This window comes from Patella vulgata, chromosome 9 (assembly GCF_932274485.2).
Source record: "Patella vulgata chromosome 9, xgPatVulg1.2, whole genome shotgun sequence".
NCBI classification, from domain to species: Eukaryota; Metazoa; Mollusca; class Gastropoda; family Patellidae; genus Patella; species Patella vulgata.
In genome coordinates, this window is record NC_065887.2 from 23,071,964 (window position 1) to 23,099,216 (window position 27,253).

Genomic DNA, 27,253 nt, shown 5'->3' on the forward strand with positions numbered 1-27,253 from the left:
GCACTATGGTTAGCATTGGCTCTGTTTACATCTCGAGTCCTTGGCGAAATCTGCTGTCCTAACCCATACTCTACATATGACGTCATATAGACCGTCTCCAACCTAAGCTCTCCCGATAAATTAATTATAAAATAATTGAATAATTGCACGGTACGAAACATATAAAATTATTTATTTTAAAAATCTTAAAAACATATTATCGTAAAGTATAGAATTTAATATTAATCACTCAATATTCGATTTCGTTATTAGTGACACAAAAGTGTTTAAATAATTTTCCTAAAATGAAATCATTTCGTGGTTTCTGAAATCACAAAAACCGGAAGCAGTATGGCGTCTTAAAAATAAATTAAGAATTATTTCACCATTAAATGCCATATTTTGGGTTATATTTTGTTATGTTGTGAAATCGCTCTTTTTTAGTTATCGATAAAGGTTAGTAAAAGTTGTATGCAAATGATTTTTTTCACCAAAAACTGATTAAATTGTGTAGGAGAAGAAACCGAAAGCAAAAAAGGTACATCATATGTCATATTATTTATGGGACCACGGCAAGTACTAGGTGTACGAAAGTGCATTAGCGCGGTGTTTAATATGTAACAGGCATTGCCTGAGTAGAGCGAAGCCGATTATTGTCAAATATAAAACCTTCATAATTAATTTTCTCAAGTGATACAAAAAATGTTAAATAATTTAGTTTTTCAAAATTGATTTTTCTTTAGATCTAAATTTTATACATTAATTTTGTTTTTAAAAAAAGAACAAATAACTGTCAGAATTATTTTCATTGACGTAAAAAATATGTGACGTCATTGATTAGATGCGTCATAGAAATACTTCTATGAGGCGCGTAATCTCGCTTGGGCGAGATTTGGTGTGTAGAATTATTTTTGTTAGTTACGTGATCTCGCTTGGGCGAGATTTGGTAAGTTGACATGCGCATTGCCTGTTTTGCCCAGTGTATCCGGTTCCGGTCTGAATTTTTTTTTAATTAATAGTCTGGGGGTGACATTTTCAATTACGCTCCTGTGTTACCGGAAAAGAGCTTTGCTCAAGAGCGCGGTGCTTTAGAGCTTCGCTCTATATTTGTACAGTAGTTAGTAAGTTACTCTTTAGTACCGGTACTAGCTTAGTAGGCCTATTAGTAATAATAGTTGAGCTCTGAACATAGGTCTCAATACACTCGCCCTGTACATTCAGTAACCGTCCTATTGAATCCTTGTCGAAAAAGTATCGTCCCCAAGTCAAATTGACTGGGGAACTTTTTACTGCTAAACGATCGTGTGTCAGTCTCTGTGAACGCCAGAACAATGTAAAGGAACATTTTATTGAGAAAACAAGACCTTGCTTACCTCTCTAGAGTCAGTATGTGCAACACAACATGCTATTAAAAATATGCCCCCTTCTCCTAAAAAGCTTGGCAGAAGCCATTGAAATCTAAATATAAGGTAATGCACAAATTTACATAACTCGGCCATATATGACGAAACAAAATTTAGGTAAGCTGGGGGAAAAAAATTGGAATGTTTGATAAGTTGAAAATCTTCAGTCATTTTTTGCTTTGCCTAGCCCAATTACAATCAAATTTTTTCAATAATTCCAATTTTTGTGTCAGTTTCTGTGAACGCCAGAACAATGTAAAGGAACATTTTAGTGAGAAAACATGTGCAACACAACATGCTGTTAAAAATACGCCCCCTTCTGCTAAAAAGCTTGGCAGAAGCCATTGAAATCTAAATATAGGGTAATGCACAAATTTACGTAACTTGAGAATCTTCAGTCATTTTTTGCTTTGCCTAGCCCAATTACAATCAAATTTTTTCAATAATTCCAATTTTGTTTCACCTGCTTACCTAAATTTCATAGAGTCCGATAAAAATCTGTTACTATAAAGTAACTATTACAGTGTCAGTATTATATATAGATATGGTAGTTACTTTAGTAACAGATTCTTATCCACTTATTGGACATAGATATATATGGGGAAACTGTACTGTGTGGTTACTTTAGTATTAGCCTATAGTAACGGATTCTTATAAAGTAACTAGGGATACTGATAGTACAAATTCAAAATTATTTTATTTATGATGTATAGTGTTTTTTCATTTATTTATTTTTTTTTGGGGGGGGGGAGGGGGAGGTGTCTAAGACTAGCCTGTATGTTGCAAGTACATCAAGATTCTAAATATCAACAACAATGTCTCACAATGTGTGTATATGGCGGGGTATGATTGTCTTTAATCATCAAAAAGGATAGGGTGGTCCATAGAAGCTCGTCTGTTCAGTCGGTACATGTAAATGTGATCACCTCGAAAAGAAAGCTACATGTAAATGACACTGATCTGATTTACCTTATGATGAGTGCATTGGGCAAATGGTAATAAAAACACTGCATCTACTGTATTCATCTAAATATTGTCATGTGACTTTGCCAACGAGTCATATTTAGTGCATTGTAAAATATCTTTCTCTTTCCATCGTTAGCAGAAATAAGCTGATCATTATTATGTCAAAAAGATCAATGTATTTATTACGAATAAATTCTATTTTGTGAACACATCATCGTGGCAATAAAAAAAACTGCTGCTGCCGCGTGTTTCATCAAATTTTCTAATGAGGTACATAGTAAGATTATAGTTTAGTCTTGAAACACCAGTGAATAATGGCTACAGACGGATTCGGTATCAGAATCTTGTGGTCCACGGAGGCTTAGCTTTTCGTTCAGTACATGTTATAACCTTGGGAGCTAATTGACACTGATCAATTTAGTTTATAATGAGATTTTGTGGGCAAAGTTGAATCAAAACACCAAATCTATTTGGCGCCACATGACCCCAATGGCATTGAAAGACAGTGATATGACCAAGTACCTCCTTATAAACAATGTCTCACCATTTCCATCATTAGTGGAAATATAATTCTCAAAACTTTATTTGGAGTTTATGTACATGTACATTTGACTTTTTATAAACAGAGCTGAATATAAGATATGATCTCAATATTTCTCCAGGGTCAAATTAAAAAGAAAATGGCCTCTACAACTCTTACTAGTAAGGTGCCAGGAAAGCTTGCAAGAGTTAAACCAAAGACTTATTCTGTATGTATGTTGTATAATACAAATGAAGCCAAAGAAAAATTAAAAAGTTTATCGGTGGCTAGTTGTAATCCTTCCACTGAAAATCAACAAGCAGCTTATGACAGTGACACAGATAAAGGTTTGTACAAATTGTATTCATAGTCAGTGTTTGAAACTTGAGATGTAAAAACCTTCTGTATATATCTTCTATCAAAACATAGCCCTTATACAAACCAATGAAATATAGGCCTAATAGTCCGGTCGCCAAACCCGATTTTTCGAGTGAACCTGGAAATTATATACAAAGTTTTTTTTTATGATTGATTTTAGTAGCCTAGGGTATCCTCTTTCAGAATCTGTCGGGTGAATCTCGGTCACCCTTGAGCGTTTTGAGAAATTCAAGATGGCGTCCAATCCCATATAGCTCCCATAGTATTTATTCTAGGATGATAATTTTGCTGTCTAACCGTATGTTTTTGGGGTCAAGGAATACACTGAAATCATGTATTATGTTGTGGGGTGATTAGATGATATTAAAATCAAACATGCCAGACAATATGACCCTTTAACTAGTTAGCGGGGGTTTGGGGTGATTATTTCACCGAACCAAACTATATCTAGAGAGAAACTATATATTTCTCGACATAGGAGCGTATGAGTGATAGGATAACACCACATACATCCCTATCAGGGCCTTCAGGGCAACATGGGTCGGTCCTGAAAAGGGAGGCACAAGCTGATTGTTGAAAATTTAAAAAAACAAATTCTACCCGCAAAACAGGAACATAACTTCCACAAAACTAGATAATATCCAGTTAAATACTTTAGTCGTGTTTCTGGCTGCAACCCGTGACAGCACAAGCGCAAAATATTGTATATTCTAAGCTGTCACTATTGCATCCCCATCTGATGAGCCACATGGCAGACTCCGGACCAAGTTTGCCGGTTGTGATGTTTTCAATTTAGTGCCCTTTTCCCAGCAATACAGTTTTGGATCAAGTTCCGTCAGATACCGATCTTCCAGTGAACGCCACTCAATAGCTTAGCGATGTCATATTTTTATGTTCACTGCTAATGCATCATTCGTTGGAGCTAGACTACATGGTTTAGGTGGGGATGATGTCGATACATTTCCAGTTTTAGATGCCTGATACCTTCCAGCATGTTAAGTCATCGATTTGCAAGAGCTTGGTCCAAAACGTGCAGTGGAATCACCAATCCAGGAAGGAACAACCGTTGACATTGGTCAAACTACGGAGAAACACATGTCAATTATCACTGAAATCCTGCCAGTTCATTCTCTTACTGGATGTGACACAGTTACATGCGGCTACGTCGTGGGGAAATCAACAGTCTTGAAAGTGGTTAGAACTTGATTGTATTCTCTCTCACCCCACTCGTCGGAGTGATAGACACTCCAATAGAATCATTGCTCACACAGTTACACTGACCACTGTATTTATGTCAGCTTGTTATGGACAGAGTTCTAAAAATCTATGTCTGAAACACGCTGGAGGGTGTGGACATCTACAACTGGAAATGTATCGTCATTATGCTCCACCCAAACCATGTAATCTTGCTCAACGAATGATACATTTGCAGAGAACGTAAAAAGAGCTCATCACCAAGCTATTGTGTGGCGTTCACTGGAAGATCGGAATCCACCGGAACTTGATCTGGAACAGTATTGCTGGGAGAAAGATACAAAATTGAAAACATTACAACCGGTAAACGTGCTCCGGAGTTTGCCATGTGCCTCGTCAGATGTGGGTGCAATAGTGACAGCTCATGTAGTACGTGCGCTTGTAGCTGCACTAGGGATGGCTTAGAATATACAATATTTTGCGCTTGTGCTGTCACAGGTTGCAGCCAGAAACACGACTAAAGTATTAAACTGGATATTACCTAGTTTTGTTGAAGTTATGTTTCTTTTTTTAAATGTTCAACAATCAGCTTGTGTCTCCATTTTCAGGACTGACCCATGTGGCCCCAGAGCCCCTGATAGGGCTGTATTTGGTGTTATCCTATCACTCATATGCTCCTATGTCCAGAAATATATAGTTTGTCTCTAGATTTAGTTTGGTTCGGTGAAATAATCGCCCCCAAATGCCGCTAACTAGTTAAAGGGCCATATTGTTTGGCATGTTTGATTTTAATATCATCTAATCACCCCACAACATAATACATGATTTCAGTGTATTCCTTGACCCCAGAAACATACGGTTAGACACCAAAATTATCATCCTAGAATAAATACTATGGGAGCTATAGGGGATTATTTGATGTGGCGTCCGTCTTGGACGCCATCTTGAATTTCTCAAAACGCTCAAGGGTGACCGAGGTTCACCCGGCAGATTCTGAACGAGGACACCCTAGGCTACTAAAATCAATCATAAAAAAAACTTTGCATACAATTTCCAGGTTCAGCCATAGGTCTGCCGGACTATAAAGGGATTTTGTAAAGGTGTTCCACTGTTCAGATAAGCCTTGATCATTAAATATGTTTCTAATCCTTTATGTCGCTTAGCGTATGTTGGTTCTATCGAAGAACAGTAGTGGATTATCAGTGAGGCTGATGAGGCTGCAGCCTCAGGCCCAAAGATTTTGTAAAAAAATTTTTTTTAGACTTGTCTGATATGATTTAAAAACGCATAGACAATGAATGTTAGGGGGGTGGGGTTTAGGCCCAACGGGAATCAACATAGGCCCTCACTCGAAATTAATTAGGCCCACGCCATTTTAAATAGGCCCTATTGTTTGGAGATCTGATCTTATTTTTTAAACGTAGGCCTACAATGTACGTTAAATCCTTGTAAGTTTTCGGTTATGTCTTGCTTAATATATTGTATCCACGTGACGTCATTTATGGGCATATAAAGTTACATTACCAATATCAAACGACTTTGGGTTACGAAAAAATATCTAGCAAAAGATCTTGCGCTAGTTTCGATGTAAACACCCCATCATGAGGAAATATTATCCATGAAAATCGGTTTATGTACAGTTGGTTTACGGTGACGTTTCTGCTGTCAAAGCATTTTGTACGACAAATTTCAATAGTTATAACTAATATTTTAATAATATACTATTCAAAAAAAGTAGGGGATATTTGATTTTGGGGGCATAATACTAAAATATGCAAATGACTACGAAAAAAGTCACTATAGAACCTAACAGAAGAAACATTTCCAGTTACATGTGACGCCCAAACGCACCAATAGCTACCGCATGGAATGCAGGTGATGCTTGGGATCATCATGGGGGTCCAACCCAAGATTTGCACGACTCTGACTTTGAATGTTACAGTCATTGTGGCATTGAATTCCAGGGTGGAAACATCAGTTTAATTGTTTTAGTGACCAGAAAACAAATTTTGATATGCGTCGGCTTACCCAAAATGAAAGGTTACGTGCCCTTGGCATGCTACAGATCGGCACAACACAGGCGGTTGTGGCGCGGACGATGAATGTTTCTCAGTCTGTCATAAGCAGGCTATGGTCCAGATACCGTGATACACAATCTGTACAGGACAGACCACGCTCAGGTTGACCAAGGGCGACAACTCAAGCCCAGGATCGATTTATCCGTACCTTGGCCTTGAGAAATCGTGTCATCACAGCAAATCAGATCAGCGCTCGTCTTCAAACAGACACTGGTGTGAGAGTGAGTGGCCAGACGATTCGGAATCGACTGCATAGGGGTCACCTTCGTGCCCGACGTCCTCGCGTGATCCCTTGTTTGAGAGATCATCACATTCAGGCAAGACGTCGTTGGTGTAGGGATCGTCAACACTGGGATAATCGACGCTGGAGCAATGTGATGTTTTCAGATGAGTCAAGGTTCACTGTTGATTTTTTGGACAGACGTAGGAGGGTGTGGCGTCGTCGAAACGAGCGCTTCCAAGACGTTAACGTCATCAGACATGATCGATTTGGGGGTGGTTCTGTTATGGTGTGGGGAGGCATCACTGTTGCTGGAAGAACGGCTTTATATGTTGTTGCAGGGCGTGTTACAGGCCAGTACTACCGGGACAACATCTTGGCAGTCCATGTTGTGCCGTTCGCACGACGTCATGGCCGCCGTTTCATCTTCCAGGATGACAACGCAAGATGTCACAGGGCCAGGATCGTTACAGGTTACCTCCAACAACAGAACATCACCACATTACCTTGGCCAGCACTGAGTCCCGACCTCTCCCCCATCGAGCATGTCTGGGACATGCTTGGACAGAGGTTACGTCAACGTCAACAACGTCCTGCCAATGTCCAAGAACTTGCTGCTGCGTTGCAACAGGAATGGGACAATCTGGACCAAAATGACCTTAGACGTCTCATTAGGAGTATGCCACGTCGGATCAATGCTTGTTTGGCAAACAGGAGGATTTACCTGTTACTGACTTGGTTGTGATGCTGTGGTAACTTTGCTGTTTGACCCCGGGTATCATTTTACCCTTATAATGGTCAGTCTGTGCCTTACTTAGTCTAACGATCATTTGGAATAAATCGATGAATGTGAACTTCATTTCATTTTGTCATTTGTTTCTTCGTCAGTTTCATTAGGTGACTTTAATAACACTTAAAAATCAAATATCCCCTACTTTTTTTGAATAGTATATTATAACCTCAGTAACGAATCCCGTTTTTAATGTTAGCAACTACCTTGGCTCTAACTTTAAAAACAAAATAGGCCCTCCAGCAACTGCCGTCTCAAGCCTTGGTGGAGCTTAATCCGCCTCTGTCGAAGAAGCACCAAAATTTCCTATGTACATATTTTGAATACCATATTCAGAGAGTATTTTGCTTTGTCAATTTTAATGTTACATGTACCTCATGGGTAAGATAATCATGGAAGGTTTATGATACCTGCCCTTTTCTTAACTAATCTTAATATTTCTTAACTCGTATTATGGATTTGCTATGTTTCTTTTTCATCTGATATAATCCAATATTTTCCAGATAAAAATGTCATCCACAAAATAAAATTGACAGTTTCTGATAAAATGTATTGTAACTGTTGTGATTGTGTATTTGAAGAAAGAAAAGATCAGGTAATTTTGAAATTAAATTTATACAACTTTTAACAAAGGAGGGGTTATGTTTTGACTTTTGATTAATATGTCGGAGTTGAAATTTGACTAAAATACATTACACAACTTTTAAACCAAGTAAAACGAGAACAGCTTTTGTAGTCAGGTTAAAAAGATGTGCGTTTTCCAACTAAAATCATATTTTATGAACCAGGAATCTTGGAATTGTGAGATCATATCAATCACCAATAACAAGAAAAAGGAGATTACCAAGAGTAAGCTTAGGCAATCAGTTCCTTGTTCAGAAATCCTTGGTTTGAAGTTAACTATTATGTATACTTGTTAAGCGGACTAATTATGTAATATTTTCATTAGTTAAATTTGCAATACGTAAGATTTAGATAAAGAGCTGAACATTTTTGCTATAATAGCTCAAAAATAAATACAAATCTGAATAAAATATTGCTTATAAAAAAAAAGAGTAGATAATGTAAAATGAAAATATTGTAAATTTCATTCAAATTACTTCATTCTGAGCCAAGTTATCACTGTTTGTAGTTTTGACAAGATGTATTCATTGTGGTAACCAGGGCACTGGTATATTCGAGACTTAGCCTCGCTTTCCGATTCTTTGATTTAAATTTTTAAATGTGAACCGTTCTAATCTAGTTAAAATCTCAAGTATCCTATGCCATCGAGAGTTGATTATGGTTTTGTTTTGTTAATAAATGTCTAATTAATGGTTTATATAACATTTAAGGCGTAAAGAAAGACCTGCAATAGGCAAATCTAGCTCTTGCATAATGTATGTTTAACAACAGAAATCATTAGTTTACTCTGTCTGTATTATCCCAGTCGGAGCAGAACAGTAGGACGTTAAACCCCATTTGATTTCATTTCATTAGTTTACATTTTGTGAAATGAACGAAAACACAAGATTGAAGTAACATGTCAGTGTTTAACATCTAAACTTAGAAAAGCAAAAAAAGGCTGAAAGAGATCAATGTTATATTTGTTAATAAAACATTGTATTTAGCCAATGGAATTTTAAGACAAATTTATAGAACAACAGTATCTGAATTCTAAAATGTTTTGCAACGTTTTTTGGATTCTGTGAACTTCTGTTAGTCAGCCAGAGAAGTTACTAGTTTTAGACTAAGAGACTAATGCTAATTTCAAACCCCGAAATCTCCAACATTTTGTTGTAAAATCTTTTGTTTATTGAACTCCATCTGATTTTTTCTATTTGGCAATGCAACTATTGATAGTAAAATTATAATTAAAAGAATGTGTATCACACATTATAAAACACTGTGTACTACAGTATTGTACATGTATATTATGAACATGAAATAATTTGTGAACATTAATTGTCTATGAATATGTATGAAAAATGCCATTAAATATTTATCTAGATTTAATGATCTCAATTTATTGACTATGGAACTATCAAACCAATATAAATGCTAATGATGAAACAGAAATGAACCATATTCAGTACAATTTGAAAATGTTCATAATTTATAGGATTATAATAGTTTATCTTACAGTATTAAATTCAATGTTTTTCAGGAACAACATTACAAGTCAGATTGGCATAGATATAATTTACGACTTAAACTAGGTGGTTTGAAACCTGTCAAAGTTGAATACTTTGAAAAAATTGCAAGTGAGGAGTGGGCTTTCTGTTAATTTATCACAATATTCAGTATTTTATTTCTTTGTTATTGTACTATTTTAAAAGTATATGTTTTGATGTAATAATTTTAAAGGGATATTGAGGTACAATATTACATATTAAAAGGCAAATACATGTATAAACTTTCAGACCCTTCTCAATATGTCTTACCAACAGAACAAACATATTGGTCCAGAAATGAGTAAAATATATCAATTTAAAGTTCACTTTACTTTTGTCTATTGATTAGAAACTGCCATCTTTATTGTTACTTAACACCAAAACATAACTCATTTCTATTCCTGAAAAATCTTAAGATGGTTTACAACCTACGTTTTCACTATGACTAACTAAAGGACACTTTTTGGCCTTAATTTTGTTAAATATGACTATATTGTCCTCATTTCAGTCATTATTTGCACCTATTGACTGATTGGCAATAAAGATGACCAGCGGAAGAAGTTACACGCACTATACACATGTCTCTTAATTTACATGCCATAAATTTGAGTAATATTAAATACAGAAATCTTAAGTACAAAAAAAAAAAAAAAAAAAAATTAAACTCACACATTTGAAATTTGGAACCTATAGAAACTGTGACTGATAATGTTAAATATATAGTAGACAAACCGATGTTATCTAAAATATTTCTATAGGTCTGACTATAATTGAACACAAATAGGAGTTAAACTCCATTTTGTTGTGGGAAACTAATAATATAATGAAACAGATCTGTTTCTTCTTTAAAAAATTTTTTCTTGAATCTGTTTTATAGATGATGTATCAAGTATATCAGGATCAGAAGATGATGAAGAAGACAGTTCAGATACAGAATTGGGTCCTAATAAAAGTAAAAGTAAACTTGTAATCCCAGCGCATGTTAGATCCACCAGCGTCAGTGGTTCCAGTGATAGTGAATCAGAAACCTCTGTCGTCAAACATGGACGAAACTCGGCCAATAATATCAACAAATATTATCTTAGAAATAAAGATGGAGAACTTATTTCACTTTATAAATGTCTACTCTATCATAAAAAGGTAGGTTATTCATAATATATTTACAGTGTTGGCAAATATAGTGTCAGTGCTTGAAACAAATCAAAAACAGGAAAGCTGAAAAACACTCCTCTTAATCTGAAAAATCAGGAATTTGCTTAAGATATGGTTTTCTTTTCAATCTTAAGGAATTTTGGGGTCCATCCTTAGTGAATAAAGAACATGATTGAAAAAATAAAAGGAGTCATTAGAAAATCCCTTATTGACAATCAAATGGGGGAATGAATGAACAGATAACCTATCAATATTTTTGTTCGTATTGCATTCCTCCCTTAATCTCTGTATCATCAGTTAATGCATGGTAGCTGTTTCTTGTAACTTTCCTATCTTGCTACCTGATACTAATTTTCATGAATCATAGGAACTACTATTGGTATATGTAAAATTTCGTAGCCTCTGTTGTCACTAGTTCTAAGACTCAATCATAAGGTAGACTGGATGACCTTCTCAAATACGTCAGACTTGCTCCTACGTCACTCCTTACTGGCCCGTATACAAAGTCAGAATAGTGTTGTGCTGTAGGAACAAATCTGACGTCATTTAGAGCAGGTTATCCAGTCCAACTCAAAATACAATTTAGTTAGAAGATTTTTTCATTCTTTTTACTTATAATTAGTATAACACTTTGACTAGAAAAATAATTTGTACTTCATGGACTTGAAAAAGAAACTGGACATGTAAAATTTTAGAAATGTTAAATACTTGATTCTTTTCTTTTATAGAGTAAAATAACTGATCAGTCAGAAATTTTAGAAGAAATTAAAACTTTACCAGGTAAAACAAAATGGGCGATCTTTATGTCTGCTGGTGGTCATTTTGCTGGAGCTATATACAATGGGTAAGTTTAACTTATTTTTAAATAGTTCAGCTTTAATGCTGTATTATATAGTTTGAAATGTTTTAGACAGTAAATTGATGCATGTCAGTTTTAATACTTACTAATTTGTACTGTTCAGATTGAACATACATTATGCAAGAGCTAAATCTGCCTATTGCATGTCTTTCTTTAGGCCTGAAATGTTATCAAAATTATTAATTAGTCATTAATTAACTTATTCAGACCATAATCAACTCTCGAAACCATCGTTAGCCTGTGATATTTAGTGGATTTGAACACATTTTGTGATGGATAATTTATTGCTTGATACCTGTAAGTGTATTGAACATTAGAGTATTAACATACATAAGTTGTGTTATTATGAATAGTATACCTCTACTTCTAATATCATTTAAAAACCACGTAAGATCAAAAATCTAAATTGCATGTATGTTTAGCCCATGGTTACTATATCAACTTTACGGCAAGTTCACGCCAATCTGATTAAAATTAAGTCTGCTGTTAAAGTTTAAGTATCCGACACGCCAAAACGCTTTTCGATTTTTCAATTACGACCTTAATCCGGTTGATTGGCTGGTGACGTCACAGGCACTACACATAGGATATACATTATCTATACAATATCTCACTGTCTGTACAATATAGCACTATCAATACACACGGCAACTGGACAAGCGTCTATTGACGGTCCAATTACCACGTGACTGGCCTAATTATAATCACCAAATTATCGTCTTTCATTGGTATACATGTAGTTTAGACATTTGTGATTGGAATATTTTCGAGTGAATTTAAAATGCTGTATCATGCCGTAGATCAATTTAAGCTGCATTTGTTTAAATAGGCCATGTGTCAAATGAAGATGACTCAAGAAATTAGCGCATTTACCGGTAATTTGGATAACCCCGTAATACTTGATATCCCAAACTTAAGTACAGAAATACAAATGGTGCCAGTCATTTGTCGATATATTCATTATTAGTTATATATAATAATAATAACCATTTCTATACATAAAGAACAACTACAGTGAATATGGAATTTTCCGATGACTCTGCATAACATGTACAATAGATCGCACCCATTTCTCTGCCATATCTTATTATCATGTACCGTTCCATGTACTACGGGTGTAGTAAATGAGGTTAAAAATTGTGGCAAAATAACGGGTAAAGAAAAATGGGAATTTAACGGTACTGAATTAGAGGTTGTGAATGAATTTAATTATCTAGGCATCTTACTTAATTTTAACGGTAAATTCTTGACTACACAGAGAAATTTAGCATTACAAGGTAGAAAGGCAATGTTCTCAGTTGTTTAAACGTGTAGGGACAATTGTTTCAATGTCAAAACTTCATTGTATGCCTTTGATACTTATGTTAGTAGTATACTAAATTATGGTGCTGAAATCTGGGGGTTTCATAAAGCACCGGAAATTGATAAGCTACATTTTTATTACCTAAAATTAATTTTAGGTGTTAAACAATCCACGAATCATGACATGCTATTATTTGAATTAGGTAGATATCCTTTACAGATCTTAAGGAAAATTAAAATTTTTAAATATTATATTAAACTTTTCTCTACTGAAAATGACTTACTTAGATGTTGTGTAACTGACATGATTAATAATAATGATAACTGGATTTGTTACCTTAAAAAGGAATTAGATTGTTTAGGATTGGGGTATATGTGGCAAAATGTTGACAAACATTCAGTGTTCATTTTTAAACAGAGAATATTTGATATCTTCAAACAGTCTTGTTATAGCAATATCTGCCATTCTGCTAAAGGAATCTATTATCAACATTTTGTTTTAAATTTTACTCCCCAACCCTATCTTTTAAAGCCTATAAAGCCTATATTATTAAAACACTTAACTCGTCTACGCTTATCAGCCCATAAATTATATATATACTATTCAAAAAAAGTAGGGGATATTTGATTTTTAAGTGTTATTAAAGTCACCTAATGAAACTGACGAAGAAACAAATGACAAAATGAAATGAAGTTCACATTCATCGATTTATTCCAAATGATCGTTAGACTAAGTAAGGCACAGACTGACCATTATAAGGGTAAAATGATACCCGGGGTCAAACAGCAAAGTTACCACAGCATCACAACCAAGTCAGTAACGGGTAAATCCTCCTCTGTTTGCCAAACAAGCATTGATCCGACGTGGCATACTCCTAATGAGACGTCTACGGTCATTTTGGTCCAGATTGTCCCATTCCTGTTGCAACGCAGCAGCAATTTTCTGGACATTGGCAGGACGTTGTTAACGTTGACGTAACCTCTGTCCAAGCATGTCCCAGACATGCTCGATGGGGGAGAGGTCGGGACTCAGTGCTGGCCAAGGTAATGTGGTGATGTTCTGTTGTTGGAGGTAACCTGTAACGATCCTGGCCCTGTGACATCTTGCGTTGTCATCCTGGAAGATGAAACGGCGGCCATGACGTCGTGCGAACGGCACAACATGGACTGCCAAGATGTTGTCCCGGTAGTACTGGCCTGTAACACGCCCTGCAACAACATGTAAAGCCGGTCTTCCAGCAACAGTGATGCCTCCCCACACCATAACAGAACCACCCCCAAATCGATCATGTCTGATGACGTTAACGTCTTGGAAGCGCTCGTTTCGACGACGCCACACCCTCCTACGTCTGTCCAAAAAATCAACAGTGAACCTTGACTCATCTGAAAACATCACATTGCTCCAGCGTCGATTATCCCAGTGTTGACGATCCCTACACCAACGACGTCTTGCCTGAATGTGATGATCTCTCAAACAAGGGATCACGCGAGGACGTTGGGCACGAAGGGGACCCCTGTGCAGTCGATTCCGAATCGTCTGGCCACTCACTCCCACACCAGTGTCTGTTTGAAGACGAGCGCTGATCTGATTTGCTGTGATGACACGATTTCTCAAGGCCAAGGTACGGATAAATCGATCCTGGGCTTGAGTTGTCGCCTTTGGTCGACCTGAGCGTGGTCTGTCCTGTACAGATTGTGTATCACGGTATCTGGACCATAGCCTGCTTATGACAGACTGAGAAACATTCATCGTCCGCGCCACAACCGCCTGTGTTGTGCCGATCTGTAGCATGCCAAGGGCACGTAACCTTTCATTTTGGGTAAGCCGACGCATATCAAAATTTGTTTTCTGGTCACTAAAACAATTAAACTGATGTTTCCACCCTGGAATTCAATGCCACAATGACTGTAACATTCAAAGTCAGAGTCGTGCAAATCTTGGGTTCGACCCCCATGATGATCCCAAGCATCACCTGCATTCCATGCGGTAGCTATTGGTGCGTTTGGGCGTCACATGTAACTGGAAATGTTCATTCTGTTAGGTTCTATAGTGACTTTTTTCGTAGTCATTTGCATATTTTAGTATTATGCCCCCAAAATCAAATATCCCCTACTTTTTTTGAATAGTATAGAAACTGGTCGATATACTAAAGTGCCACATGATCAACGATTATGTACATTTTGTCAGCTTGAGGAACTGGAAGATGAATTTCACCACGTCCTAATTTTCCCGTCATTTGAGGATATACGCATTAAGTGCCGTTTGGTGAGTGATTAAACTGTCAATGCAATTGTAAAATACTTTTATTATAAAGAAGATAACAGATGTTAGACATTATAACCTAATCGTATCAAAAACGTTAATCCATCCATCAATTAAATTAAATGCCAATGAACAAATAACACGAGGCTACTTGATTACAAAAGCACTCACTGCTAACACCAACATGTAAATTAATTTATAACCCATGCCTGTATAACTTTTATAGTCGGATTGATTAATTATTGACAGATATTAACGACACTACACTTTATGTGGAAAAGCGAAGTGCTCGCAGTAAAAAACACATACCTGGACCCGTATATTATTTACATATTAAAAGTGTTCGTCCAATAAGTTCCATATTGTAAAAAATTAATTAAGAGTTCAAGACTTCAAAGTTTGAAAGTTGTAGGCACTCTAAATTGGATCTTAAATTAAAATGAATTACAAAACAAATTATTTCGTAGTCAATTGTTTTATTTAATTAGAGGGATTAAGGAATCATTCAGGCGGTAAAGAATACACACGCCGGCTGTATATTGGTAATTAAGGAATAAACATTCCGAATATGCATTCGGTCACTGTCTTATGTGCACTTTAAGGATATTAATAATTAATTTTTAATTGACAATTTAATTAGCATCCTAAGTGTTAATGGAAGTCAGAAGTATTCAGAATGGTAGATGTAAGTTCTGAAAAATCAAAGCGTGGTTGTGCTGCCATGCTTAAAGGGTCTGTGGGAAAGGATGATTGATCTGCCAACTATGTAGTTCATTGGGGCTAGTTACATATAGTGTTATTTGGGATTCACAAGCTTGTTCTTGTAAGATCAAAGACTGTTTCTATAAATCTATACAATTCTTTCTTTATTCAGCAATCAGATTGTTATACATAAGACGTTTCATCGTTATGTTGTAAGAGCAAAACGAGGTACAGCTCAAGGTAGTAGAGACAGTCAGGGTAATGCACCAAAATCAGCTGGTGCTTCTCTCAGAAGATATAATGAAGCAGCACTTATGCAGGTTTGACATTTTTAGATATGTAGATCTTTGATATACTTAATCAATTTACATGCCGAAATGACAGAATGAAAGAAATAAAATTTTAACCTCCTACTTCTCTTCTTGTACACCGTGCAATGTGCTATGAGGTATATGGTATGGATGAGTAAAAAACAGATTATGTTTATTCTTCAACGTATAACATTCTTACATGTTGGAGCCATCATACTATCCTCATTACGTCACAACCGGTATACAGTCACTAATAATAATTGTAGTTACCTCCCTTACACCATTACATAATAATAATACATCAAGACACCACAAGGTAAAGATTACCTGAATTCCATCTGTCAAGGGTTTGTTCACACAAATGACTAGATGCTGTTATAGGCCTTCCATCCTGCACCATTGACAATGGGAAACCACGCAAGAAAATACTGAGCAACTTTTTCGGCCAACATCATGATCGAACCTAGGACCTCCTGATTAGCGAGCCAGCAGCTTACTTGCTGAGCCACCCTGGCACCTACATGCTGTAAAAGTAATTGATATTTGAATGGGTTTCCTTTCAATCTGATTAAAACACAGACCCTATTTCGTTTCGTTTTTATAGTTCAAAATTTCGTTTTACTTGTCTTTACAACACTAGGATCTGGAAGAGTTGTTATATAACCTTGTTCTGGTTGATGTGAGGGATTAGCCGATGAAACGGTCTGTTACGGCAAGTTTGTGGCGTGAGTTGCATGATCTTGTGGGTAACCCACTAGAAACATCAACACTGATTGGTTAATCAAATGTCTAATGTCATAGGGTCAAAAGCCGCTTGTATGACCTCTGATGCGACCTCCTGTTACAACTGGTCAGATCTTCATGTAGTAGAGGCCATCGAAAGTATAAAAAACCGAAATGAAATATACATTTGTATTTTAATCAGATTGGTTTTCTTTTAATTAAATTTGAAATTTAAGTTTTTAGTTGAACATCATATTTTTTAGGTATTCACAATATGAGTTTTAAGAGGAACAGATCGAAAATTATTGATACTTGTTTTATTTTTAGGAAATACAAGATTGGATAAATGCATGGTCTGAGCAGATAAAAAATTGTGATTTTCTTTTTCTACGTGCACCAAGTTTCAATAGGAAGATTTTCTATGGTGGTAAAAATCCTCCATTGAAGAAAAATGATGATCGAGTGAGAGTAATACCTTTTCCAACACGCAGACCAACCTATAATGAAGTCAAAAGAGTTCATGAAATGTTGTCCTCTATAGAATGTTATGGTAAAATATTTTCTACATTAAAATCTCCATTTAAAATGTAGTAGCTCCCAGTCAATGAGTTCTATAAAATATTTCTGTTTATATCCTGTTCAGTTTAAGAAGGTTTTCATCATGAAATGTTATGCTGTGGTAAAATGTTTTCTGAATTAAAATCTCTGTTTAAAACAGCAATAAGTTTTCAGGGGTGTAAATGATCTAACATGAGCTTTGTATCATTTATAACAATAATAAATGACAAGGTTTAGGATCGACTGGCCAACCCGGTGAGATTTTCTCTGGTTTCGTCGGTTTCCTCTAACTACTAAAGACTATTACTATGGAGTGAACTTTTGAAATAAAATTGTATCAAAATTCCCTAGTTTGTGTTGAGTAGACATTAAACCCTATTTCTCTCTGTCTGTCTGTATGTCTGTCTAAATTTGAAGAAGAATAAGAAGTGTAGGTAGAGAGTAGATGCGGATATCTGAGAAAAAAATCTCTTTCTACAAATATTTCTATTAATTTGATTAATCTATGTAAAATTGTATTTTACTAGGCCAAGAGAGTGATCTGCCAAATGTTATACCAATATCACCAATGAGACAGCTGAGTTCAGAAACTAGTCAATTAGAGGTTGTATCTGATTCTGAACTTCCATCCCAAAGATGTAAATCAAAATTTGATCCTTCATCATCATCTAAACAACTTAAAGATTTATTAAAAGAGAAATCATCACCATCTCCTACTGATAGTAGAAAGGGCAAAGGTCAACAAAATCATGAAAATATTAAACTCTCCCTACCAGGTAAACAAACAGTTAATTCAATCTTATTAAAATCACGAAAATATTAAACTCTCCCTACCAGGTAAACAAACAGTATATTCAATCTTATTAAAATCACGAAAATATTAAACTCTCTCTACCAGGTAAACCAACAATATATTCAATCTAATTAAAATCACGAAAATATTAAACTCTCTCTACCAGGTAAACAAACAATATATTCAATCTAATTAAAATCATGAGAATATTAAACTCTCCCTACCAGGTAAACAAACAATATATTCAATCAAATTAAAATCACGAAAATATTAAACTCTCTCTACCAGGTAAACAAACAATATATTCAATCTAATTAAAATCACGAAAATATTAAACTCTCCCTACCAGGTAAACAAACAATATATTCAATCTAATTAAAATCACGAAAATATTGAACTCTCTCTACCAGGTAAACAAACAATATATTCAATCTAATTAAAATCACGAAAATATTAAACTCTCCCTACCAGGTAAACAAACAATATATTCAATCTAATATGCTGGACATTGTGAGAGTTTTTGTATTGTCTTCAAATGAATAAAACACCATTTGTTTGTCCTGAAAGGATCTAATTCTGTTTATGGTCCTTAAACCCATTTTTTGTTTTTGAATTTGAAATTTAATTGCAACTCTTTTCATTAGATCACATTTTAGGTTATGAGTCTGGATCTACATGTAGTGAATCAGAGCTAGTAGAAACAATGACTGCTTTATCTACCGAACATCTTAAAGAATTTGATTGCTCTGTAAAAGCTCCTCGGAAAAAGTCTCCCAAGAAAAGACGCAAACCTATTTCAAAACATCAGGTTGAACCTGAAGAAGATGTCTATGGTAATTATGATAAAGCCAATGTCCAGCTGATGCAATAATGTCAACCACAACAACATCTCTATTGTGCTAAAAATAGTTTTAACATCTCTATTGTGCTAAAGCTAGTTTTAACATCTCTATTGTGCTAAAACTAGTATTAACATCTTTATTGTGCTAAAACTAGTTTTAACATTTTTAGTGAGCCAAAAATAAAAATAGTTTTAACATTAATGTGTCAACTGAGGTCCACCAAGCACATCGTAAAAACTGCAGACATTCAACTCAGAAACAATCACAGTAGCACATTATGGTTTGCTTTGATAAAGAATGTAAAATGAACGAAATGAAGAATTGTTTCGAAAATTAATTATTTGTAGAAATAGATGTTAAGTGTGTTGCTATGTCTCTTTGCATTGCTATGTCATCTTGGCATAGGTCCAAAAATGATTAAGTTCTTATCAGTGTTGTGACTGTTGCACAAAAAATACAAAAGAAAGACATTGGTAGCTGGTTAATAATTACAAATATCTCCATTAATAAATAGAATTAATGTAATGTACATGTAGTTTCTTTCACTTTAACTTCAGATAAACAAAAGAAATGCTATCTGGTTATTCTGGTTATATGTTTAATCCTGATTTGTAATTTTTTTTTGTCAGATGAGGAAAGATACCATCTTCAGAATGCTTTATACACTGCATGTAAAACAGGAGATACACAGACACTATCAGCATTGTTAGTTGTATTTCGTGGCATGGACGTTACACCATGTGTTCTTACTCCTGCTGCAAATTTATCTACTGATACTAATAGAGTTAACTCCCTTAATTCGGAACTATCTACTGAAATTACATGTACTGCTGACAATTCCAACTGTTCCGCCAAAACAACTGCTGATGAACCTAAATCTACTTTTCTGCTGGATAGTGAAATAATTATAGAAAGAGTGACTTCCCCTGATTTAATTTCAAGAACTAAAAATATGGAAAGTGAAAACCTTGATGCAATCGATTCTACCGTTTCAAATAGAAATGATAATCAAAATCAAAATGTGATACCAGAAAGCCGTAATTCCACTGGTACCAGTGTTCCTGATTCCTTGCCAATTCCAAAATCTACTGGTACTATGAGATTTGGTGGTTATACCTTAGATCAATTATCACCATTGGTTACAGTAGATATTTTAAATAAACCATTTGGTGATAATGGTAGCACATTATTACATGTAGCAGCCAAATGTAATCATAGAAAGGTGATAAGTATGTTGATGAAATATGGAGCAGATCCAACTGTAAGGTATGTTTGATAATTTGAGCTCAGTTTAAATAAAAAAAACTCTCAGTGGCTCAGTGAGTAAGGCACTAGCTCACTATCCAGGGAGTCTGAGGTTCGATCCGGGTTTTCATTGACAGTGGTTCAGGATGGAGGACCTGGAAAGGAACAGCTTCTAGTTATTAGGGTGGGGCCAAAAACAGATGTACTGTGTATAGGTTAGCATGCATATAAAACAACCCTTGACAGTTGGAATTGAAAAAAAAGAAGAGTAAGCCATGACTCCGCCACATTGTCAGGGCAAAATCTCTGCCAGTAATCTGTATGGCTTATGTCCATCTTCATTGGCCGAATGTTAAGCCCCATTTTATTTGATTTCTCAATAAAAAAATAACCATGTTTGTTTATTAGTTTCAAATTGTTGTGTTAAACTCCATTTCTTACTTTTCCTTTTAATGGCATAGGTGTCCGAAATTTAGGATTGGTCCCAGCTTAAGTATGCAAATTAAATGCTAATATGTGAAGAAATACTGTGTCCAAATCCCAAATCAGCTTGTCTTTAAATTTTAATTGAATGACCTGATAAACACTGTCCTTGGAATATCCCAGTGAGAATCAAGACTTAAGCATTAAGATACTATTGAATTGAACAAGTATAGGTTTTGTATTAATTTAATTTTGTTTTCTTGTGTAATGGAAAAATGTAACGCTGGGTTACCAAGACCTAATTTTGTGAAGGGTTCACCTACATGTATAATAATTCAGTCAGACTTCATATTTATGTCCACCACTGCAGATCTACAGTGCATATACCGGTACTTAGACCATTGTTCACATGGCACATCAAAATAGAGACAGAATACATGTTTGTAAATTTAAAAAGGTTTTCATGTTGTTATTCTTTGATAAATTCTGTCATGGAGACAGTAGTGATCATGGCTATATACATATGAATATTTTGCTGTGTGTCTACAATTATCTCTGCTTGAGAATAGATGGCTATCTGTGTGTGCAGAATGGGTTATATAATGTGAGTGGCACTTGTATAGTTTGTAAATAATATATTTTGTAGAGATAAAAGTGATAGACCACCGTATGCTGTAGCAGGATGTAAAGATACACGTAATGAATTTAGAAGATTTATAGCCATTTATCCTGATAAATATGATTATAAAAAAGCACAGGTAATTAAGTTAACTCTTTGAATGAAATATACCTTACTGTCCTTTTATAAACACTGGTGTTATGATGGAGGTATAATTATACACTCGGGCTGGTTTTGGCTTTATAGCTGCAATTTATGACAGGATATGTTTACTCTTTTCCGGAACCTCTAATACCACTTGACAGAGAAATGAAATGAAATGGGGTTTTACATTCTACTGTTCTACTGTTCTGCTCCTACTGGGCTAATGAAGACGGGCATATAGCATGCATTGGGCTATGAGGGAAATTTGTCCGGACAGCAGCACTACAACCTAATTATTTTGACTTCCAATGGTAAAAGGTTCTTTTACATGCATACCAGTGGGTACACGGGACCTTGTTTTTTTGTCCCATTCGAGCAACTATATGTTGTCCCTTGCAGGCCCTCAATCCTACATCATTGACAAGGTGGAACCACACCGGAAAATCCTGATGAACTTTCTCGGCCAGTGCAGGGTTTTAATACGGGACCTCCAGGTTAGCAGGCCAACACCCTACTCACTGACGTATCGCGGTTTTGACTCCCCACATGACAGAGGCGTCCTTTAGTAGGTTCACATCCTTAGTAGGTTTTGATATTTGGTTTATTCTGGTATTTTAAATATTTGTATTCTATATTAAGATACCAGGAGCCTTAACAGCAGAAAAAGAAGAAGAAAAAAAGCAAAAAGAGGCAGAGAGAAAAAAATTACAGAAAAAAGCTAAAGCTGACAAATTAAAGGTAAATGTTAGTCATATTAGTTTCATATTGTCTCTGTTGGTGAATTTCTAAAGATTTTCACTGTATCCCCAGAAAGTTGCTACAAGTAATCATGCGTTAAATAAATTATGTGTATGTTTATAACCTATATTTGCGCATATCGGACATTAACTACCTGGATTATGGCCCCTGTGTGTACGAAAAATCGTGTTTTTAGCTTGTGGTACCTCTAGAGGTCATAATATATGACCGTTACACCATAATGATGGTTGAGTTCGAATTTTGTGAAATGGTCGCTCACTGTATGCAAATAGTGTTAAAGTATGTAATATCCAGGTTGTGGACAGTCTAGAGGTCACAAAATAGCCGTTCCCTGTACGCAAATAGTGTTAAAGTTTGTAATATCAAGGTTGTGGACAGTCTAGAGGTCACAATTTTGATCTGATGTTGATGAAACTTAAAGCATTTGTTTATAACCCAAAGATCTTGATTCCTTTCGATATTCGAGCATATTAGACTGCCACTTCCTAGATTATGGCCCTGATTGTGTGAAAAAATCGCGATTTTTGCTTGTGGGCCCTCTAGAGCATTGATTCTCAACCAGTGTGCCATGAGATCTTCCTAAGTGTGCCGCGAAATTTTGAATGTGAAAAACCATGTTATCTCAATTTAGTATTCACTGGTGTTCATAGCTGTGTTTTTCTTTATTTAGTTTGAGTCATTCTATGTGTCTATGACTAGTCTCTACCATGTTTTTATTTTAAAAAATTCAAATATTTTTCATATATATTTAGCCAGGTGTGCTGCTATTTTTTCATGTGATCCAATGTGTGCCGTTGGCAAAAAAAGGTTGAGAACCACTGCTCTAGAGGTCACAATTTTTATTTGATTTTAGATACAAAGAGAAGAAGAAGCAGAACGAATTGCTGAAGAAAAAGAGAAGAAAAGATTTCTATCGTTATCAGATCGTGAAAAGGTGAATTTTAGTCATTGAAACACCTTTATTACAGAATATATAGTTGCTGTGTCTGTCATAGATAATAAAAAATTGGCTAGTAAGAGAGCTTTGAAAACATACATATTGAAATTTTCAACCAATGTAAATGTTACTGGAAACAAACAAATTTGCTAGCAAACCATGACTTCCGATTAATCGAAATAACACATCCGATTAACCAAATTAAACAGCTTATTTTGACCCAAATTAAATAGGTTTATATAGCTATAAGTTATGATTGATGGAAGTGTAATGTATTATATGTACTTGATTACATGTTAGTAAACATAATCGTAGTTCCAACATTCAAAATAAGAATTTTAATTTATATTTCAGAGGTTGTTAGCAGCTGAAAGACGTCTGGTTAATCAGCATAACAGAGAAGGAACAGACCAACCAGTACTCAGGTAACTACATGTTTGATCTTTTTCATTCATGGGAATTTGTGAGTTTGGTGTCCTTGAGTATAAGACATTTTAGTCATCCTTGTGTGAAAGACAATTCATTTATCCCAGTCTTCCTTGGGTGAAAGATAATTCATTTCTCCCAGTCTTCCTTGGGTGAAAGATAATTCATGTATCCCAGTCTTTCTTGGGTAAAAACACTTGATTTATCCCATTCAGCCTATGATAAAAGACACTTCATATGTCCAAGTCATCCTTGGGTAAAATACTCTTCACTTATTCCCGCCAACCTTCGGTAAACAAAACTTTATTTATCCTGGTTATCCTTGGACATTATGAAAACCTTAAGAAATACTTAATTTGTAATAGGTTGTCATGGGGTTAAGAGTACCAAAAGAATATCATCATACCATGGTCTTTTGCATGCCCCATTTGGGATGTTGTGCTTTAAGAATAGCGTGGTACAGTTTGGGCTCAAATATTATACATATCCTTGTCATCAGTAATTATGATTTTGAACCCATCAAGATTGGACTATACATAATTAACACAAGGATATTCAAAAAATATTTGTTATTATTCAAACTAAATTACATTTGTTTCTTAAGTTAGTCATGTTTTTTGCAATTATTATTTTCAGTCGATGTTATGGTTGTGGAACTGATATCACAGGAAAAGTACCATTCGAATATTCAGACTTTAAATTTTGTACAACTAAATGTTTACGAGAACACAGAACTAAGAACTCATAACAAAACGTATATTTAGTGACCATAAGCTTAACTATAAGGTTGAGGAATTCTGGAACAAACAGAAACCAATGATTTCACATTGGCAAGAGGTGTATTATGGTCAACTTTCTCTAATTGATTTATGTTCTGGTCATTCCATTAAAATTTATAGCATGACTAGCTTCCTTTGTGTACTTTGTGTTCAGGGTATCATAAGCTGGTATTCCATGCACTATCCCCCTGACAATGTTTGGATTTGTGTAATTTCAAACAGAAAGAGATATTTTTAACCACTAGTCGGATATGCTCATCTTCAAGACTACATGGAATCTTGATTAGACATGCTGGTCAAACCTGATCCCTTGGTCAAATCTGACAACTGATACTCTCTGCATAGCAGGACAGGATAGGATGGGATATGGGTCTCGTCAGTCATTAAATGGAACCCCAATTTTTAGGGTTACAATCAAACAAAGATGAATTACTTTATGTTAGTAACGTATATGAGTGTTGTCAATAACTTATATGAGTGTTGTCAATAACTTATACGAGTGTTGTCAATAACTTATGAGTGGTGTTGATAACTTATGAGTGGTGTTAAGTATTTAAATGAGTGGTGTTAATAACTTATATGTGTTTTGTTAAGTACTTATGAGTGGTGTTAATAACTTATGTGAGTGTTGTTAATAACTTATGTGAGTGTTGTCAGTAACTTATATGAGTGTAGGGGGGGGGGGTGGATGGCCGAATGGTTAGCACGTGCGTGCTGTATCATAAGGCCTGTCATTGAGTCAACTGACGTGGTTTCGAATCCTCGGTTGTACGTGACAAGGAGTAGGGTCGCCTGTCCAACCTTGTGGGTTTTCTCCGGGTCCTCCGGTTTCTTCCCACTGCTAAAGACCCCTACGCGCAAATTGAACCATGCGTTAGTCCCGAAATGACCTAGTTTGTGTCGAGTGGACGTTAAACCCCATTTCTCTCTATATATATATGAGTGTAGTTAATTATGGTACTTACATGAGTTGTGTTAATAACTTATATTAGTATTGTCATTAACTTATATGAGTGTTGTCAATAACTTATATGAGTGCTGTCAATAACTTATATGAGTGTTGTTATTTACTTATATGAGAGTGTCAATAACTTAGATAAGAGTTGTTAAAAATCAGTTTATATAAATACATTTAATATATACATTTGTATTGTGGTCACTTGCAAAAATCAGTCCATTCATACTTGTAAACACTCTAAGGAATATTGTTCTTTTGTATTCGGCTTTTTAATACAGTAGAATCTGCATTAAGCAGCCACCCAAGGGAATTTTCATGACTGACCGCTTTTTAATATTGTAATAGGGATATTCATTTGACATGTAGAAGACCTTTTTTCCAAATTTAATTTTAAAACTTTTGAACCAATAAAGGGCAGACCTCTCAGTGGAAATGGTTTAAGGCTTAGTTAGATAGCTCACCCCCACCCTATTGTAAGCACAACGGCTATGATACTTTCTTGACGTTTTAAGTATTTCAATGCTGCATTTTGATGAGTGTATATAGGGACAGGACACTCCTCCATCATCTGTGTTTCATTTAAAAATGAGCAATAATGCATTTATTTGTATATTATGAAGTTCATACATTTTGATGTTAAATATTTACCTTTATTAAATCATTTTTTAGATAAAAAATATATTTGTATCAGAAAGACAACGGAAATTGATGGATAAACCAACTTTTACCTAAACAGCTGCAACAACCTTTTAAACAACATGAGCACTCAATTTATTTTCATTGTTCCCATGTTGTGTCCTGTATGTCGCTTGTTCTAGTTAGTTGTTATTACGGGTGGTGCTGCTGGTGAAGGCCTTCTGCACTTACTAGTAAGAAATAATTGAATTAATTAATGAAAATTAATTAGGAGATGAAATTATAAATTATTTTTGTTGATGATTAAAAATATTTTTGTTACCAATAAAAAAATACACAGTACATTTATTTCTGTTTTGATATTCGGGAATCTTCGAGATTATTTCCAGCGTTTTGAGTGACAGAAACCACTTGGTTCAAAAGACCTGAATAGTGTTTTCTCTTAAATTATTTGTTCAGTACCAATTTCGTCATTCAAAATATTAAATTATAATGGTACTTTTCAAGAGAGTTCAATATCAAAAGTTCATAATATGAGCGAGGTACATATCATCTTGACGGCTGATCAAGAGCTCGCATATATCCTTTAAGGTCAACTTTGAAGAACCAAATGATTTCTGTCCACAAAAATACGATGCCCCCCGCCCCCCACACGGGCACCCACCCCGGCGCCCAGCCCCCCCACACAATGGGAATCTTATGCACATATTTAGAGATGTTTCATCAAGCTATAAGAAAATTATCATTTAATTCAATGTGAACTCAGTTACCGCCAATTTTACCCCACACACACGCACACCTGCAACCCCCCACCCCACCACGCCACAAATCAAAACAGTTGCCCAGGGGCATCATAAACATTTATTTAGAGATGGGCAGTCGTAGAAATTTATGTTTTATTAATATATAACATGGTCATTATTACTGTCAACATAATCGCATTTACCCCCAAATGTAGACATTGGATCCCAATTTGTCGAAAACGCCCCCACAAATGCCTGATCACCACCCAGATTCGGAATCTACGCCAAAAATGGCCTAGAAAAACTCGGTCTCATAAATTCACAGCTCGGGTGGCGGTTCGCCCCCTTCAGCCACCGGACTGTATGTCAAACGGGACGTCTCACGGTCGTTCAATTAT

The 27,253-nt window shown here is 35.4% G+C and overlaps 1 protein-coding gene across 3 annotated transcripts; it reads left to right on the forward strand.

Moving 5' to 3' along the window:
• The first annotated feature begins 306 nt into the window (after window positions 1-306).
• Window positions 307-26,454, forward strand: LOC126831457 (ankyrin repeat and zinc finger domain-containing protein 1). 3 transcript variants are annotated; one of them, XM_050561955.2, is made up of 16 exons: window positions 307-435; window positions 3,011-3,215; window positions 8,032-8,123; window positions 9,675-9,771; window positions 10,559-10,821; window positions 11,562-11,677; window positions 16,132-16,279; window positions 17,321-17,543; window positions 18,079-18,327; window positions 18,989-19,177; window positions 19,816-20,452; window positions 21,501-21,612; window positions 22,257-22,355; window positions 23,230-23,310; window positions 23,668-23,738; window positions 24,376-26,454. In XM_050561955.2, the coding sequence occupies exons 2-16, from the start codon at window positions 3,029-3,031 to the stop codon at window positions 24,485-24,487; spliced, it is 2,676 nt and encodes an 891-aa protein (XP_050417912.2). In that variant the 5' UTR covers window positions 307-435; window positions 3,011-3,028; the 3' UTR covers window positions 24,488-26,454. The 3 variants fall into 3 exon arrangements, with proteins under 3 accessions (XP_050417912.2, XP_050417911.2, XP_055959359.1); XM_050561954.2 differs by having other exon boundaries at window positions 347-517; XM_056103384.1 differs by lacking the exons at window positions 307-435; window positions 3,011-3,215; window positions 8,032-8,123; ... (4 more) ...; window positions 17,321-17,543; window positions 18,079-18,327 and adding an exon at window positions 18,797-18,815.
• The last annotated feature ends 799 nt before the right edge of the window (window positions 26,455-27,253 follow it).

Coding starts and splice junctions, on each gene's coding strand:
- LOC126831457 (XM_050561955.2), top strand. CDS start 3,029: ATGGCCTCTACAACTCTTACTAGTAAGGTGCCAGGAAAGCTTGCAAGA. Junction 9,772..10,558: donor ATACTTTGAAAAAATTGCAA/GTGAGGAGTGGG, acceptor TCTGTTTTATAG/ATGATGTATCAAGTATATCA. Junction 19,178..19,815: donor ACCTGAAGAAGATGTCTATG/GTAATTATGATA, acceptor TTTTTTTGTCAG/ATGAGGAAAGATACCATCTT.